The sequence below is a fragment of the Dermacentor variabilis genome, chromosome 1 (genome assembly GCF_050947875.1).
Source record: "Dermacentor variabilis isolate Ectoservices chromosome 1, ASM5094787v1, whole genome shotgun sequence".
NCBI lineage: Eukaryota > Metazoa > Arthropoda > Arachnida > Ixodida > Ixodidae > Dermacentor > Dermacentor variabilis.
In genome coordinates, this window is record NC_134568.1 from 91,324,071 (window position 1) to 91,341,991 (window position 17,921).

The 17,921-nt window shown below is 47.9% G+C and overlaps 1 protein-coding gene across 1 annotated transcript in view; it reads left to right on the top strand.

The window, feature by feature from the left end:
• The first annotated feature begins 221 nt into the window (after positions 1–221).
• LOC142578668 (nose resistant to fluoxetine protein 6-like) overlaps positions 222–17,921 on the top strand; it is a 96,566-nt gene continuing 78,866 nt past the window's right edge. Inside the window, exon 1 of the mRNA XM_075688159.1 lies at positions 222–258. Coding sequence (XP_075544274.1) covers positions 222–258 — 37 coding nt within the window. The remainder of the gene's footprint in view (positions 259–17,921) is intronic.

The window sequence follows — 17,921 nt, forward strand, 5'->3', positions numbered from 1 at the left end:
AGGACGCCGAAGACGCGGAGGGGTCGGCCACGACGACGACGGCACCGCTGCCGACCACGACGTCTGACTACGACCGTTTCGTGCAAGCGGTCCGGGCTCAGGAGGCCGATGGCCGCAAAATGGTGGCCGAAGCACTCAAGAGGATCCTGCCTGTCATGATCCGCATGGGACACGAGTCCGGCATCTCGAGTGACTGCCAAATGGCCTACTTCAAGAACATGATGGGCGTCAAGGATCTCAAGGCATGGGCGCTAAAGAGTGAGTACGCGGCAAGCGTTCGCTTCTTCGCAAGTGCCGCGAAGCGTTAGTTACCTGTTTCTCACTTCTGCTCCTTCAGCTTCTCATTCAGTGCACTGAGGCGATGTAGCTGTGCGTCACATTGATTTTTGTCGTAAAGCCATGGCCGTCCATTTTTATGCCTTAAAAAGAACAAAAAAGAAAAAGAAACAGGCATTCTCAGACTTTTCTTACGTATACTCTGGTACGCGTAGCTCGGGCAGGGTTTCATGCGTGTTGAACACAGCCCATATTTGCTTGGAAAAACTGATGGAAAAAATGGGCGCGAAAGCGAACTTGGGTTCGCAACAGATGCTAGCCGCCACACTTGTTGCAGCCATTTTTTTTTTCGCGTCTGTTTTTGGCGCTGGCCGCTTTTTTATGCAGTGCTTGAAATAGTGAAACGCTTTTACTAGGCGTTCATTTTTCAGTAGCAAGTAAGCTTTCATTCCGCAGATTGTCGGGAAAATTTTCCCTTTTAGACATACACGTTTAACATATATGTGCACGCAAAAATAAGAAACGTTAGGAATTAAATATCTACAAACCACGGCACACATTCCTACATTAAAAAAAAAAAAGAAAGCGACAAAACATCATTTTTCCAATCTGCTCATGCTTTTATCGAATTTTTCAATAACGAACAAGAGTGAGAACAGCATTAAGAGTGAGAAAGAACAACGAATACACGGCGAATGAAGCTTCCTTGTGCTATTAGTTTTGGACCTCTGTTTTTTTTTTGTTTTACTCTTTGTGCACGTTGTTAATGTCAAGCAGGTTGGTTCGAATTTGTGCACACCGAGTATAGGGCTGACCTTTCAGCGCAGTGATGAATATTTTGAGTGTTCTCTTCAGATTGAGGTTACAAACAAGAACTGACGGGCACAGCTGCGTGTTCGTCGGTTCTTTTTGTTTTTCTCATTTCCGAAGCGTGGTCTATGTGAATGAAATACAGAATTCTGGAACGATAATATTGTGCATAATGGCGTTGGTCGTGTACATGTTCCTCGGTGTGATTACGCATAGCTTTCGCGATGGGTCATAGATGCATAGTAGGAGAAAAATGGAGAGGGGCTGAGTAAACTAGCTGATACTTCTTTCCACGCCAACTGAGATTCGCTTTATGTTATCTGTCAGCACAATAATATGGATGGAACCGCGTGGCAGCTACACTGATACAGAAATATTATCTTAGAAGCGGTGATAAGTTTAGAGAGAAAGGAAAAAGTAGGAACCTAAATGCCTACAGACCCAAGAATAAAAAGAAAGGTGGGGGGGGGGGCAAGATTAACATAAACAATTATAAATAAAGTTAACGTACTGCGGTAGCTTTTAGCAACGTCCGAACACATGCGCGATATAGAAAACGACTCCTTCACTCTTCAAGTTGCTGCTATTGTTTTCATGCATGTCACAGGTCGAACGTAGCCCAACTTTAATATTAGTCTGACACATTTCCGTGGTAGACTGAACTGCTGTTATTCTCAATATGTGCTTTGTCGCCAGCCCGTATTTCTCTTTTTCTTTTTCTTCAAATTTATTTTCGCTATAATATATCGGCTCCTCAAGTGAGGAGAATCATATTACGAAAAACTTATACTAGTGAGACACAAATACGCCGTGATGAAACTAGTGGTTATTGCATCATACTGAGACATTCTCTCGTATACGCCAGATTCTTTAAGCCGGTACTTTTCTTTTTGTTAGAACATTATGCTTTTTCTCTTTCTTTTTTCTTCTGTCCCCCTTTTCGTCATGATAAGCAAGCCTTAGGTGTATACTACTCGTTTAATTGCAGCAGACACTAGAAAACATTAGAGCGGCTGTTAAATTGAGCAATAAAAAAAATGTTGGATTCGGGGCCATGCGATTGGAGATAAATATACTAAATACGTGATCTGTGAACGTTTCGCAGTTGCGAAGAAGGCCCCAGTTTACGCAAAATTAAAAGTGACTGTGATCTGTTCACGTAGTTTGCGCAATAATTTGTGTTGTTGATCTTTTGGCATACTGTGCAGAACATCAGCAAAACAACACGTACCACTCAGGTTGATTTAGCAGGTGTTTTATTCGAACTATCGCTTTATCCGAAGTTCGTCATTCTTGCGACAGAGGTTTGTGAGTCACGGACTTGACTTTTCAAGACGTAAAGGCAACTTGCTCCACCCGAACCAGGCGAAGAGTTGTGGAAACATCGCAGATGCCATGTGTTCTGCATATACTTGCTTTTCCCACTGCAGGCTGTGAGAAACGCACAAACGCTGCGACAGAAATAACCTTGTTTGGTAGCTGTGTGGTTTTTTTTATGAATGACGCATCTGCAGCACGCGCAGTCCCAAGTGCAGCAATATATTGCGGTGAGTATAGGCCTGTCCAAAGTTCTGCGATACTACGTGGTTGTGTGAACGTGTGACTCAGGCATGGCACTGCCGTAGTACACGCGAAAGCGTTTGGCTCTGGTGCAGAAAGTTTCTGTGACCTTAGAAGTGTAATGAGGCGGTAGCACCAAATTGAATGTTTCTTGGAAACTTGATATTCTCCGCAAATTTGATCACAGTGGCGGTGAACGGTCTTTCCAGACCTTCGGCGTACGATAGGTACTGCATGCTGACCCCTGACCTTTAACTACAGGCAGTACTTTCACCTTTTTTGTCTAAGTTTTGACTACTAAGCAAAAATATTGTCACTTTTCCAGTAACAATCAGAAAAAAATTGCCGCGTATGCTTTTAGAGGTACTTGGAATATTTGCCCATCTACTTTATAACGAACCTTGCAGGCTGCACCGATGATTTCGGTATATATGGGCGTTGCTGTATACGTACAGTTAAAAGCTTGTGATATGAACATCGTTTTGTCTATGACAAATTGAGCCATTTAGACTGCATGACTAATTTGACAGCGAAACAAGCTGCGAGCACATTTCGTTTCGCATACTTTCCTGCATTTTTCTCTATGCCGGTGTGACTGTGTGAACGGTTTTGCTGCACGTTGCGTTAAACGTGTGCACGGCCCCAATCCTCCGTAGCTTCTGGCGTACGCATCTGACGGCGGCGAATGACGGTCCGCATATTTTCGGCGTGGGTCAGGAACCCGCGAGCGTCGGGCAAGCGCATGCGTGCCCCGCCATGTTTCTGGATCGGCTGGAGCACACCAAACGCGTGGTGCGCGAACGCGGGCGAAAGCCGAGTTTTCCGGACGGACTAGCGATAACCTGCAGCCGAGAAGAAAGGGCCGTCGTCGAGGTTGTCGGTCGCCGTTGGGGTCATGCGGATGCAGTGCCGCGCGAGCGCGCGGGGTCCGGACGTGCTCTGTTAATGAATGCCCTCGCATCGGCGCGGCCAAGTCGTGCGAGGAAAGAAAGAAGGAAGCAGCTATAGGCGAGACACACGCAGAGTCGAAATTTCAGTGGCAGCGCCGATGGTAGCGGCGGCTACCTGCCGGGCTGCCAGTATCTTTCCTCGCCGCGCCGACTGATCGCTATTCCCACAGTTCAGCAAAAACGCTCCTTCCGAGAACGCATTCTCCTCATCTTCGGAGGCTCGGCGCTTTCGCGCGGCGTCCTCGCCCGGAATAGGGTCGCCGGCGCGCCACTTGGGTGCGGACGACGGTCTTGGCGGACTGAAAAAGAAGTGAGGACGAAGCGCAACGATGAGAAAGGGCGCAGAATGGCGGCGCTCTTCCTTTTCCGTCGCCGTGCGCAGACCCTCGGGCGACGGAAATTCCATTTAATAGTGGCGGTCGTGGCCAGCCACTGTCCCCAATCGTCGAGGCACCTTGCCCGCACTACGTAAGCGAACGCAGCTCGTTATCGCGACCAGAGATCGGCTGCAGCCGAAATCGGGAAGACCCCGACAGTGCGGCGGCGGCGGTTGTTTTTTTTTCCTTCAGCAGTAAACCGCGCCCCGCGGAGCGTGGCGGCGGCAAAGCTCAACCGGGCGCGCCTTTTCACTTGGGGCCGAACTCTGCTGAGCTTCAATCAGCAGATTAGTCGATTCGCGCCATTGTCTTCGTTGCGTCACCTATAGCACTTGATTCGACATCCGCGTTGCGAAGGCTTAGGTGAACGTCCAGATCGTTCCTGATCTGCATCCTGGTGATGCGCTGGTCACTTATACGAACAAAGCCTTCCACTGAGAAGGAAACATGAGGCGCTTGGTTACGCGCCAAAAATAATTTCTGTGTCACGAAGGTATATGCGAGCATTGCCCTCAGAATTCATGGAATTCGTATTATAGACTTCTAAATCAGGGGACTGCGCGGTCCCATTCGCGTTTATTTTTTATATGATATCTTTCAGAAGAGAGTAAAGTGATCTTAAAGGGACTGACGACCGATATTTAAGGATTTAGTTTTTTATGGCGCAACGCAAAGCTCACCCTCGGTAGTGCTTGCATCTGCGACGGTTATTTCCAAAAGCGCGTGGGTATTTAGTAAGCAGAATTTTTCGATCTGAGCAGCCTCTAGAAAAATAAGAGCAACGCTGAGAAGCGAGAGCGATGTCGGTAGCCCGCCTCGCAAATTGTGAAAGCCGCCCATCGTTCTGCTTTCACAGGGGTGAGTGTAACTGTGGTTAACCACCTACATTTTGACCTTTTAAACCAATTTTGAAAGTAAAAAGCTGGTGCAATAAGTGGGCGTTATTGTACAGACATTTATTATATTTGTACCGCGTTTTTCCCCAAGTACACGCCTACGTCATGGCTGGCTGGCTCCCGTCGTCGTTGTTCTGTCGCTATAATCGGATACAACTTAAGTCTGCAGTGAAGCCCCGACCACGCCCTCATGGCCGCCCGCCACTGTTCCTCCGCGAGGCTGCAAATAGTTCGTACTTCAAACTTTTCCTGTTACCTAAATAAGGCGGTAACCACAAAACTGAAGCTATAAGCTCGTGATTTTATACGTTTTCACTCGTCTATTACAGGGGAACGGCGAAAGCCGAATTGTTCAATATTGAACTGAAATAAAACGCTTGCTTCGCTGCAACTATTTACTGTCAAGTTTCACTTCAGCTGGCAGTGAAGTTTCACGAGTAAAACAGGCTCAGCAATGAAATGAACTGTACCGAGGACTTTTGAAGAGTGAAATGCTCAGACTCCATACACTTTGTCCATGTCTGTTGCAAACCTCATCGCTTCCGCCGACGAAGACTAAGAAAAGCAGACGCTACGGAGGTGTCAAGCTCGACGCCATTTTGAAAACGTCGAATGACGACGACTTTGTTTGCTTCTGTGATTGGCTAGCGGAGTAACACAACGCCGCGCGGTCCGTGTGCCTTGGTTGCCAACTTTTTTTTAAAAGTTGTATCCTACTGTAGCGCCACTTTTCTGCTCACTACAAACGAAGGTTTATCTGCAGATTGTAAGTCAGGAAAAACTGATAATAATAAAAGGTATACTGCATTTCAATACTAATAAAAAGACCAGGAACCGCGGACACTAGTAGAAGGTCACGGGGAGGACTTCTTATGCAGCTTCATGTTTTGCCGCGTAGGGCGCAGCCAAGGGTAATTTTTCGCGACATTAAGTGATGAATTAAAAATATAAATCCACGTTTGATGAAAAAAAAACACGGCTCGTTTTAGCCACTGCGATAGGGAATAATTCCACCAGCGGAGTCATCCCGATTCATGTTCTGAACGGTTGTCTGTCCCGTTAAATGAAAGAAAAAAAAAAGTGAGAAAGCAGAGGTCCGGGTGCGCAATAGTAATCTGGGCCGATGCCGGATACTGTAATCCGCGGTCGCGTAGGCACCCACGGTCACGTGGGTGGGAGTGCGTGAGTAAGGCTGCAGATCATTAATAATAATAATATTTGGGGATTTACGTGCCAAAACCAGTTTCAGATTATGAGGCACGCCGTAGTGGAGGACTCCGGAAATTTTGACCACCTGGGGTTCTTTAACGTGCGCCTGGATCATTAATATATATATATATATATATATATATATATATATATATATATATATATATATATATATATATATATATATATATATATATATATATATATATATATATATATATATATATATATATATCCAGGCAGGATCAACCTTGAGTTGATGTCATTGTAAGCGATAGCTCGCGCATTACAACAAGAGACGCGCTGCAGATTTCCGTGACGAACGCGTCCCTCAACCAACCACAAGGTGCACCTTGCTATAGTGCCTAGAATATACTATAACCTTGCAGAGAAAGCAAAACTTTTATTCAGCATTCGAAACGCGTTGAGTCACAAGACACGACGTGCTTGACCTTCTAGAAACGCGCCGCTGCGACACAGCACGGCGAGAGACGGGCAGCGAAATTCGGCGACGAACGCCTCTCGTAGCCTCTTCACCGTCACCTATAGAAGGTGCATGCGCGCGCTCACTTTGTATAATTGTCCCTATTCGACGCGCCTAACGCGCCAATCAAAGCGCTGGCTTGCATGAGGGAAACTTGCAAAGGTGCTCCATTGCGCGTTTTTAGGCATGCGTCCGCATTCCAGTGTTTAGAGCATCGGGCTTCCGTGCTGGTAGAACCGGTTTCGAAACCAACCATTGAAAATGTATTTTGTTTACAAGGGGACGTTTTATTTTATTCTTAACAGAATTTAAAGAAAAATCACTCGTGGCATGTAGCCCAATTCCACTTCTTGAGCTAGATTACTCAACGGCAGAAAATGTTTGCACTGAAAATTAAAATAAATATCCGACTAAATAACAAGATTTTGTTAATTAACTTCTAAACTATTACTTAACGCCACATAATGCGATTTGCGGATTGTAACCGGTGACATTTAAAGTCACACCCACTTAGAACGAAGTCTGAAGAGAGCAACCAGTTCGATATATGCGCTCGCAAAGTTTGCGACGATGCACTGGTGTCCCAGTAAGTTTTGAGCTTCAATGCATAAAATGGCGTATTGTTAAAAAAAGTCAATGGGACAACAGCGCATTTTTACCTCACGTTTGACTCCGCCTATCTCAAAACTGGTGCTATTTTCACAACGCGTTCTTGGATGTGCCGTGCGAAATAACTGGCTTCAATTTGTGTATTGCGATATGTACGCGCGCCAGGCGTAATTATTTAAAAAATTATTAGTGAAATCTTCTTACCTGTCAATTACGCCTATTGATTTCCAGTGTAAGTAATGTCGGGCTCTTCGAGTAGTCTACCCGCCGTGGTTGCTTGGCGGCTACGGTGGTGCGCTGCTAAGGACGCATGGTCGCGGGATCAAATCGGGGCCGCGGCGGCCACATTTCGATGGGGGCGAAATGCAAAAACGCCCATGTCCCGTGCATGGGGGGCACGTTAAAGAACCTGAGGTGGTCAAGATTAATCCGAAGTCCCACACGTCGCGTGTCTTTTACAAGTATTTGTACAAGACACGCGACTCTTGTACAAGTATTTTTAATTCAGGTCCAGGATTCGTCTCAACGTCCCCCAACAACAGCAGACACAGTGATGCAAAAGCAGAAAACAACAACCGTGGGCACAGCAGCACTACGAGAAAGCGATTGTCGCTCCTATAGCTCGAATATGAACTGACCTGTTGAAAAAGCAGAAACTTGTTTGAGCACATAGCCCACTCGTTGCCGCCTTGCCCACTGGATGCTGCCGGCAAGGGTGCTTGCTTTATACTGTCTTCCCACGGCGCTGTTGCACCTTGGTTCCTGGAGTCGAAGTTGTTGATAATCCACGGGCGAAGTTCCAATTCGGCAAAATCATTAGCAGCAGCCGGATCGGTCAGGCGCATGCTTCGTGCACTCCCATGGAAGGAAGCACAGATGAGAAGTGCCTGTTGAAAAAGCAGAAACTTGTTTGAACACATAGCCCACTTCTACCGAGTGGGCTATCTATTTGAAACACTCGGCGCGCGCACCCCGGACAACGCTGTCTTCTCCTTCCCTCGTGAAAACTCGCGCTTTGAGACGACTGCACAATCTCCGGAACCGGCCCATTTTGTCCAATACTTTCCCCGTATACGTAGCAGCTTGCGCTACGTCGAAACTGTGCGACGTTGTACAAACTTCCGGATTGCCCAAGTTAATCAAGTGCATATTTCTTAAATTATGGGGTTTTACGTGCCAAAACCACTTTCTGATTATGAGGCACGCCGTGGTGGAGGACTCCGGGAATATTGACCACCTGGGGTTCTATAACGTGCACCTAAATCTAAGTACACGGGTGTTTTCGCACTTCGCCCCCATCGAAACGCGGCCGCCATGGCCGGGATTCGATCCCGCGACCTCGTGCTCAGCAGCCCAACACCATAGCCACTGAGCAACCACGGCGGGTATTTAATATTTCTTCGCCGTAATACAGATGGTGTCGCCGATTTAACATGGAACCGCCGGCGCACAAATCATGCCATTGGCGATATACGATCGTCTACAACGTGATTGTCGTGCTGCTGTCGTCACATGTACGCTCGCGAATCGCACGCACTGCTAATCTGTTTGCAGGAAAACGTTGGTTCATGTGGTATCGTTTTGCTGAACTCCAAGCAATGCTGGATAGTCTTCTACCTGCGAAACGCTTCGCAAAACAGATTTCCACAATTCCACAAAACAGTTACACAATTCCACAAAACAGATTTCCATTTGCGTGTGGGTGTTCCAACCGTAGACGGCCTTGTTGGAGGCAGACTAGAGCTTCTGCCGGCTAGCGATTGGTAAAGCGCGCTCCCGGTCAGGTGTTCAGTCATTATGGGATCTCTACGCTTCGAAACGGGTGTCCCTCCCCTACCCGAGGGTGACCATACCTAAGAGTTGCTTTGGGACTCTATATGAGCGGCCCATACCTTTATTTAAAATGAATTTTGTTGTGCCCAGAAGATTCAGCGAGATACAGCATGGCGCGGGCTCCTTCCCCAGGACAGCTCACCCCTAAAGAAAGCGGAGTGTCGGGCCGGTGGACGCCTGTTCCCATTCGGATAACCGATGGATAACCGGCGGCAGCGTGGTTCTGAACTCACATCCTCCCGCAGCAGAGGCGTGTGCACTTGCATGCGTGTGTTCCAACTTGCCGCCATGCTTGTACGGGCGTTCTAGAGCACGCTCACAGCTCGCTCACAGTCCAACGGGAAATATGACGACGTCCAGGGAGCTTTCGCGCGATGGAGAAGTCCGAGGTTTGGGTGCCCTAAGGCGCTCCTCCTAGTGAGCGCATCGAGACACCCTATCCGAGGTAACTGCACAGCCCCTTGAGTACTGCTTGAAAAGCGCGTGCTTAAGTGGTAACCTAAAGGCACGTATTTCTGGCACATGCTTTCGGCGCGGCGTCTCGCCGGGTCTGACGATGCGCGCTTTCAGTGCTGTAATCACGGTTGAAGAGAGTTCTTTGTGACTGCGCGACTCACACGGAAAACCATTCAGCCCTGATTATAAATATGGGCTCTGTGCGACGTGCAACAGATGCGGCCGACGCCGTGCCGAAAATCTGCCGTAAGGCGTTCCATGTGGTTGTTATTTTTACCCTCAGTGCAGGGCACGCGACGCTCTCGTCCCCTTGTGCGCATCGCGGGGTGATTAAATAACGAGCCATAAACGCTCATCTCAAACATGCCGAATCGGCGGAATAGACTGTGACAACGAGTTGCACCACTTTATTTCCTGGAACAAGGCCACCCGCCTGGGTGGTTCTCGATGAACTAGGTGTGCTGTGGGGCGCGTGCAGGCGTGCACGAGCGAGGATGCGCAGCAAGCAGCCTCCTTTCCATCGCTCGCTGAGCGGCGGCTTCCTATCTCGGTACACGCATCGGGAGCTGCATGGGCGGAATCCGCTTCCTGGTGGCGGCGCACATTGCGTGACCCGCGTGGTTCTGCCCACTTTCTCGTCTCATGCAAAGAGTGCATGTGTAACGGCCACGGGACGCAGTCGTCGTTCGTCAAGAGGGCCCGTGGCGTTCGCACAAGGTCCGTTCGAATGCGGCTTTGTTACTCCCATAACGCGGTTTCGATGACCCGTCAGATGACCCGTCAGGATTGGGCGGAATTACATACAAAGGGGAGGGATTAGGTGAGTATCACTATCTATATTACATCCAAGAGCTAAGAAGTGAATATAAATAAACTATATTTAATGACGGTTAACCTTGTTTTTGCTTAACAGATAACCCGATTCTGTTCTCTTTCTAAATGCCATATTTTGAAAGAGACACGGACAAATCCCTCACGACAAAGTGACATGAGAAAGGCTTTTCTTTTTGCAGCGAAGCTGTATATGAATAGCCGATTCGTCTGTCCGTCAGTCTGTGCGCCGAAGACTCCTCCGGCGCAAACCCATGCGCATGAGCGAAAAAAAAAAAGAAGAGAGAGAGAGGCGCGCGATTTTGCTACGTCAGTAGTGACGTCGTTGCTCATTGTCGCAGCCGAGCGCGCGCGCAGCAGTTTTTCTTCGGCTTCGATATGGGTATATAAGCCACGCGTCATACGTGCTCCTTAGGAGCAGGCCGCTTTCGATCAGCAACGCCGCGAGCAGAGCCGGGAACGAGCACGTCTACGCCATGCCGATGCTGCAGTCCCGGCACAAGAACAGGCTCGTGCAGCCGAGCGCAAGCAGCAACTGCGTACCAAGGATCCGGCGCCCTACCAAACCGTCGTTTAATGAACCGTCGGGATTAACCCATTGATAAACACCGGGGCCGCAAGTTTCAGCTTCACTGGTCAACCATCTGTACGGAGTGTTTGGGCGGTGATCTTTCTTTACATACCACACCGTCGATCGTATAATCGTATACTGCACCACAGGAGCTCCCGCCGCATCCTGAGAACTCCAGCCATTACGATCCTGGCCATTTAAAATCAAATCAAAACGAACAATTAAGAAAATAACTACAGAAAGGAGCGTAGGAGCCACAAAATAGTGTAGAATGTGTCTACAGAGGCGAAGAGTGAGTGGGACAATTCTGATCGCATCATAATTCCTGGCCACAAAAGAGTATCTCACATGAGGAAGTCGACGACGCCTGCACGGAAAGAACATATAAATAAGTATCCTGTTCGATCGTCATCGTCTCCTTCAGAACTTCTCAGCAAATTGTTGCTAAAGTACTGCGTTAGCTTGACGAACGCGAGGCATACCCTGACTGCTCGATGTAAGCTACCGGAGAGGATAGGCACCAGATAGGCGACCTCAGTTGACAAAGCTTCAGGCATGAACAGCAGTCGCTCATGCGAATCCGGCACTATAAGAAAGCAACGGGTCAATAGTAAGTTCCGTGCGAGAGAGAGAGAAAACAAAGAAGAGGCAGAAACAGGAGAGAAAAACCGAACAAAAAATCAAAAGATGGCGGAGATGTAGTCCCTCCGTGTCGAATTGCCTCTATTCTCGGCAAACGTACTTGATCGGCCGGGCGTTTGGCGCCATCGGCGGGGATCGAGATGGCAGCGCGATAGCAGCGACGTCAGTCAGACCTCCGCCAAAGAGCCGGATTCAGTGCGGACGACTTCTCGCGTAAAGGTCTCCCGATTTCATCCAAATGGCGGCGCGAGGCCAGCCGGCCGCTGGCGAGGTCGCGCGCGGCGGACGTGCTTGCGGGCGGGTGCATCTGTCGCGGTCGAATTGCGCGTGCTACAGGAAGCGCCTAGGGGCAGCTACGTATACAGAATGTCAGGTCGGCAATTACGAACGTACTTTTTGCAATACAAGGGGAGGAGGTGAGCGATATGCAGGTTACGCTCATAAAATTAAACGAGAGGGCGAAGCGCATTGGGCGAGAAGAGCGCACACTGCTGCTGCGTCTACTTCAAGTATGTCGTTTCAGTACGAACGTCTAGTCGACTGCCCAGTAAGATAATCTATGCCGTTTAAAGTGAAGCTTTCTTTGCCTCTTCTCTCCCGCTTGCGATGGCTGGCCGGCTGCTGGCTGCTGTCTTGCAGATTTGACCATTTCAAGGTAGAGTGCAAACCAGTACCTTGTATATAGTTCAAATGGAGGCTACCGGGGCGGCAAGTGATCTAAGTAAGCGCCAGACGTGAGCTTCAACACAAAGACGCTTTGGTCGTCACGTAGTCGTCATTCTGCTGTCGTCGTTTCGTCGCCTTCTTTATCTCGTCGTCATTCCATCGTATTCCTTCCTTTGTTGCCATGCCGTCGTCATCGTTACGTCGCCGTCACTCGGTCGTCATAATTGTGTAGTCATGCAGTTGTCGTCAAACCACCGTTGTCATTCCAACGTCGTCATGCCTTCGCAATTATGTCGTCGTCGCTAGTCAATCGTCATTTCGTCGCCTTCATTTCATCGTCGTTATTCCCTCGTTGCCAACCCATCGTCATCGCTTCTCTTGCGTTTTCATTCCCTTGTCGTTAGGCCGTCGTCATTGCGTCATCGTCATGCTTTCGTCACTATTCCGTCGTCGTCATTCTGTTGTCATTAAGCTTCGTTGTCACGCTGTCGTCGTTCGGTCGTCGTCACTCTGGTGTCCTCGTTCCATGGTCGCCATGCCTTCATCACTGTGCCGCCGTCGTCATTTCGTCGTGCTTATGCCATTGTCGTCAATATGTTGTCGTGATTGTGTTGTCGTCATGCTGCGTCATTATGTCGTCAAGGGTATGGCGACGTTGTCATGCAGCCGTCGTCTATTTATCGTTGCTGTTCCATCGTCGTCATGCCTTTGTCATTATGCCATCGTTGTCAATCCATCGTCGTGATTCTATCGTCGTGATGCCTTCGTCATTATGCCGTCGTCGTCATTGCGTCGTTGTCACTCCGCTGTCATTATGCCGTCGACATGATGCCGCCGGAAACATGTAATCGCCACCATGTAGTCGACATCATGCTGTTGTTGTCAATCCGGCATCGTCACGCTGTCGTCGTCATTACGTTGGCGTCATGCCATTGTTGACATGCCTTCGCGGTCGGTCTTTCATCGTCATTGCTGTGTCGCCATATTGTTGTCGTCGTTACATCGTCGTCATGCGTGAGATCCGCATGTTGGAGCACCGCAAGTTTAAATTGAGTGAGGCGTTTCCTGGCCGCGATTTTGTAAAAAAAAATATGTTTCTCGGTTTTACGTGCCAAATCCAGGATATGATTATTAGGCACACCGTATTGGTGGGCTCCGGATTAATTGAGATCCCCTGGGTCAAAACGCCTCCTGGGGCAGAAACGCTTTTTGCATTGAACCCGCGGTTTTATAGCGATGTCTTGCGCTCGATTCTATGCTACTCTTATCATCCACCGTTCACGGCCGGCTGATTCCACTGATAACGCGGGCGGAGCGTCCCTCTAACCGCTGACCAAGTGCGAAAAGCGCAATAAGGAATGCCACGTTTACATGGATGTGGCAATGGCGCATTGAATCGCATTTTCCGCACGTCACATACATGTAAACAGCGGTAATGCCGGTAATGCGCTAGGAAGTGAACGCAGCGCTGACGTTGCTTTGCATTGCGAACGGTAGCTGTAATGCTGGTAAGATGTTTTCCCAGCTAGGTAAGTTCAAGGGCCCGACAGGTCTCGGATGGACAGAGAAATGCTTGAAATGCTAATGATAATGTACGTTTCGCTTTTTTAGTTTTTTTAAACGAACGTTTCTGCCCAAACGTCCGTGACCATTGCCTGCGTTAATAGTGAAAGTTACAAGGAAAATCCCGAACTTTGGGCCCCATGTCACCAAACTCCCGATTGCTTTCCCGTTTCTCTCATTAAAACTAACACTCGATTATTACTCCCCGAATTCATAACAAATATAAAACTCGAAAACGAAAGACACTATACGTAATCCATAAAGGTTCACAGTGCGCATACAGGGGCGCTATAACGTAAAACTATTCCAAACTTTTCTATTCCAATTCTGCTATCAGCCCTCCACGATTGGTCAAAAACTTTTTTCGACCACCCCCACTTCACCTGTCTGTCACGCGACGTCACGAAAACCGCGATACCTCCCCATCTGATATGATGTGTACACACTGATTATGCATGATTTGACAGAAAAAAAAGAAAAACAGTTATTTCTGATTCAACCCCTTTTCGCCGTTAGCCCTCGGCTATTGGTAAGGAGTTTTCGGGCTGCACCCACTTCACCTGCCTGTCACGCGACGTCACAAAACCGCAAGAACTCACCGCGTCAAAGTGACGTGTACGCGATAAAGATGCATTAATATGCCGAACAAAACTGAATTTTCTTCGGAATAGCCGCAGGCTGCCCCGTTCCGAAAGGAATAAAAGATAGCTGCCGCCGATCGCTCAGACGCTGGCTACTCGCACCTGCCGGAGAGCATGGGTGTATTTGCGTATAATAAAACTTCTTGCGTGGCCGTGTAACGTTTTCGAGCACTTTCGGCACGTTTATCTCCTCATTCTGCCAACTCTTCTTTGCTGAGGGTCCGTTTTAGCGTCATTCTTGAGCTTCCGTTGCATGCCGCCGCAATTTTCGACCAGCCACCGCAAGCTAAGTAAGGAAAAGCCGACCAATCGTAGACGCCGGCACCACCCTCTTCATCCGGTTATCGACATTCAGTGCAGTGACTCGGCCCCATCGAATCCCTCTCCACTTGAGCGTTCTCCTCGCCTCTTGTCAACCAATTAGATACGACAAGCCGCTCAGTGTAGGCAATGTTATTCGTTTTTCAAGCAAACAAAAGTGACCTCCTATGAACGAGGAGAGCGTTTGATTGGTCTGTTCAGACAACCCTGCGGGTGACATCCCGGTGCTTGCGTTGGTGGTTACGCAAATTTGACGTTAGGATATTGGAATAGAAACATGTTGGAATAGTTTTACGTTATAGGGCCCCAGGATGCCCAGATTATCATGCACCGAGTTTAAAAAAAAGCACAGTTCATTCTACACGAATAACACCAAGAGCATGTTGTTTAGAGCCCTGCTCAGCAACCGCCAGTAAATTTTTGTAGTCCCTGATATCCAAATATACATTTAAAAATAACTTTTTAAATGGTATTCTAGTAGTCAAGATGTCAATTATGCGGTTGCACAGGATCGTCAAAGAAACGTCAAAATTAGATGTTTCCAGGAACGTACACATCGCGCATGCTTTTTTCGGCAAACCGAGAAATCACGCGAAATGTGAAAAATATCAATGGAGCGCACCCGTGCACGCGCTCGGGATAGCAGTGCTATCGGTTGGTATTGGCAATCATCCGCGTTGAAGAACATCCAGTCTGCTGCAACGGCTGCTATAAAACGCTTTTCTTTAAAGGAAAATCGTGTACGCTATTAAAAAGCGAACTTATAGATGGTTGTAAAACAACACTGCTATATGTACTATATTTATGTGTAAAAAAATAATGCAAGTAAGGTCTACGTCTACTTCTCCGGTCTGTGCCAGGTGTTTCAGCGACGACTGTCTCTAACTATTCAAAATAGGGAATTCGAGGCACGATAATACTTCTTATGCGGAGGAGATTTGCAAAAAGGACCGTCATAATAAAACTGCCAGCTAGATTCTTTAGTAGAAAAATTAAGTAAAATTCACTAATCAGCCATTTAATTAAGAACATTAAGCCACCAATGCCAGTTGGACGTTTATAGCTAATGATGAGCTCATAAGAAGTCGGCTTATAAAATTGATCAAAACATTTAAAGCATTCTGGCCCGAAAGACAGCAAAAGCCGCAGGAGCTCTGGACTGAGGGCGCCTCCCCACACAAGCAGAAAGACACCTGCTTGACCTTTTTTTTTCAATAAATGTTTTTCCTTCTCCTCCTCCTCTGGCCCGAAGATATTTCAGCGCAAAACAGAAATCGAGTGCGTCAAGAGCGCGCGTAACCACGCCTTAATATTACGTCACATGGGAAAAGCTACCACACGCAACAAAAGCAAGAAAAGCATGCGGCGTGTAGACGCCATTGGATTTAAAAACAGACCCTCGATGCAAAGACACGTGAATGCACTGTCAACTACCAATGACGTGAAGGCATGGTTACGAGCGCTTCTGACGAGCTCAGTTTCGGTTTCGGCCAGAAACGTGCATTGACAGCATAACGTTAATGACGAAAAAGTTCATTATTGAATCTTACCTAATTACATTGCTTGTCTGTCTGCCCTTGTTGCATATCTTGTCCGTCGAAAAGTATTATTGCGTCTCGAATCCCCTATATTTAATAATCGGAGACAGTCGTCGCTGAAACACCCGGTGCACAGTAGCTTTCATAAATTTCCCCCTGAATAAACTTGCTTGGTGATAAGAGAAGCTCATGTTGATCGTGCTTTATATATATATATATATATATATATATATATAATTTGCCCTGTGTTGTCCTTGGTGTCCTTGTTATGTTCTGATGATATATGTATATATCATCAGAACCCAACAAAGACACCAAGGGCAACACAGGGGCAATTGTACTTATTAAATAAATAAAGAAATTACAAATTAATGGAATTGAAAGTGGATGAAAAAACAAGTTGCCGCAGGTGGGGAACAATCCCACGTCTTCGCATTACGCGTGCGATGCTCTACTAATTTAGCTACCGCGACGCCGTCTTCTAATCCACTTTCTGGGGTATTTATGTGTTGCTACTAGAACTGACCCTGGGAGTGTCAGCCAGCGCCACCTCTCACAAACCTTGGCGGCGGATGTGGAACATCCTTACTGCCGCAGGCGTCACGAGTATATACGTGATCTTCTTGGGTGAAGGCAACTGGTCAATAAACTCACACGTGCTACCTCAAGGCATCAATGTTGCCGGATTCGAGACCCTATAATATATATATATATATATATATATATATATTAATACAATATTATCGAGCGATGCTCAAGAAACGAGCCGCCGCGAGAACGACGATGAAGTTGGTCGGTGCGCTTGGCGCGAGCGAGTATCGGCCTGGCTGCCTGGCTCCAGTGTAAATAGCCTGTAAATAGCCTCTTCTGTCTGTGTCTTTCCACACGCAACATTCTGGTGGAGGTCAGCGATCCCCGTCCTCACCACGGAACTCAGAAGTGGTCGGCACACCGAGCTTGTCACCATGCCTCCCGGTGACGCGCCCACCTCTGCAACGGCTTCGGCTTGTCCCACTGCTCCAATCGTCACGGTCGCTCCACATCGCGACCCAGGTGTGTTCTCTGGCTTGGAGGGCCAGGATGTGGACGACTGGATTAAACTCTATGAACACGCCAGTGCTAATAACAGGCGGGACCCAACGATTATGCTCGCCAATGTCATCTTTTATCTCGGCGGCACACCACGCGTGTGGCACCAAACGCATGACGACGAGATAATCAGTTGGGACGATTTCAAAGAGAAGCTACGGGAACCGTTCGGCGACTCCATTGGGCGCAAGGCTGCCGCGAGAAAGGCTCTTGCGTCTCGTGTCCTCAAATCTCGTGTCCTTATCATTTCTACATTTCATTTCTACGAACAAATAATTTACCCCATGCTTTTCTTGGCTTCATTATCTGGTTCTATATGGTTGCGACTAACAAAAATGGAGCTTCTGTTCTCCTTTTTCTCGTATGCGCATTTTGGCGCGAGGCGTTCGTTAAACTGAGTTATTAGTCTGCGTACGTCTTGGTTATGAGCGAATGAAACGAGAGGGTATGCGCGCAAATAGAGCCAAGTGGGCGCTCTGCCTTCGACAACGGAAATCTCCGTCCGCGGTGGTGGAATGAAAAATATTCGGGAAACAAAGTCTGCGGCTTTAAAAGGTGGGGCACACGGCATCCGAGTGTACAGCTATTGGGAGAGCCAC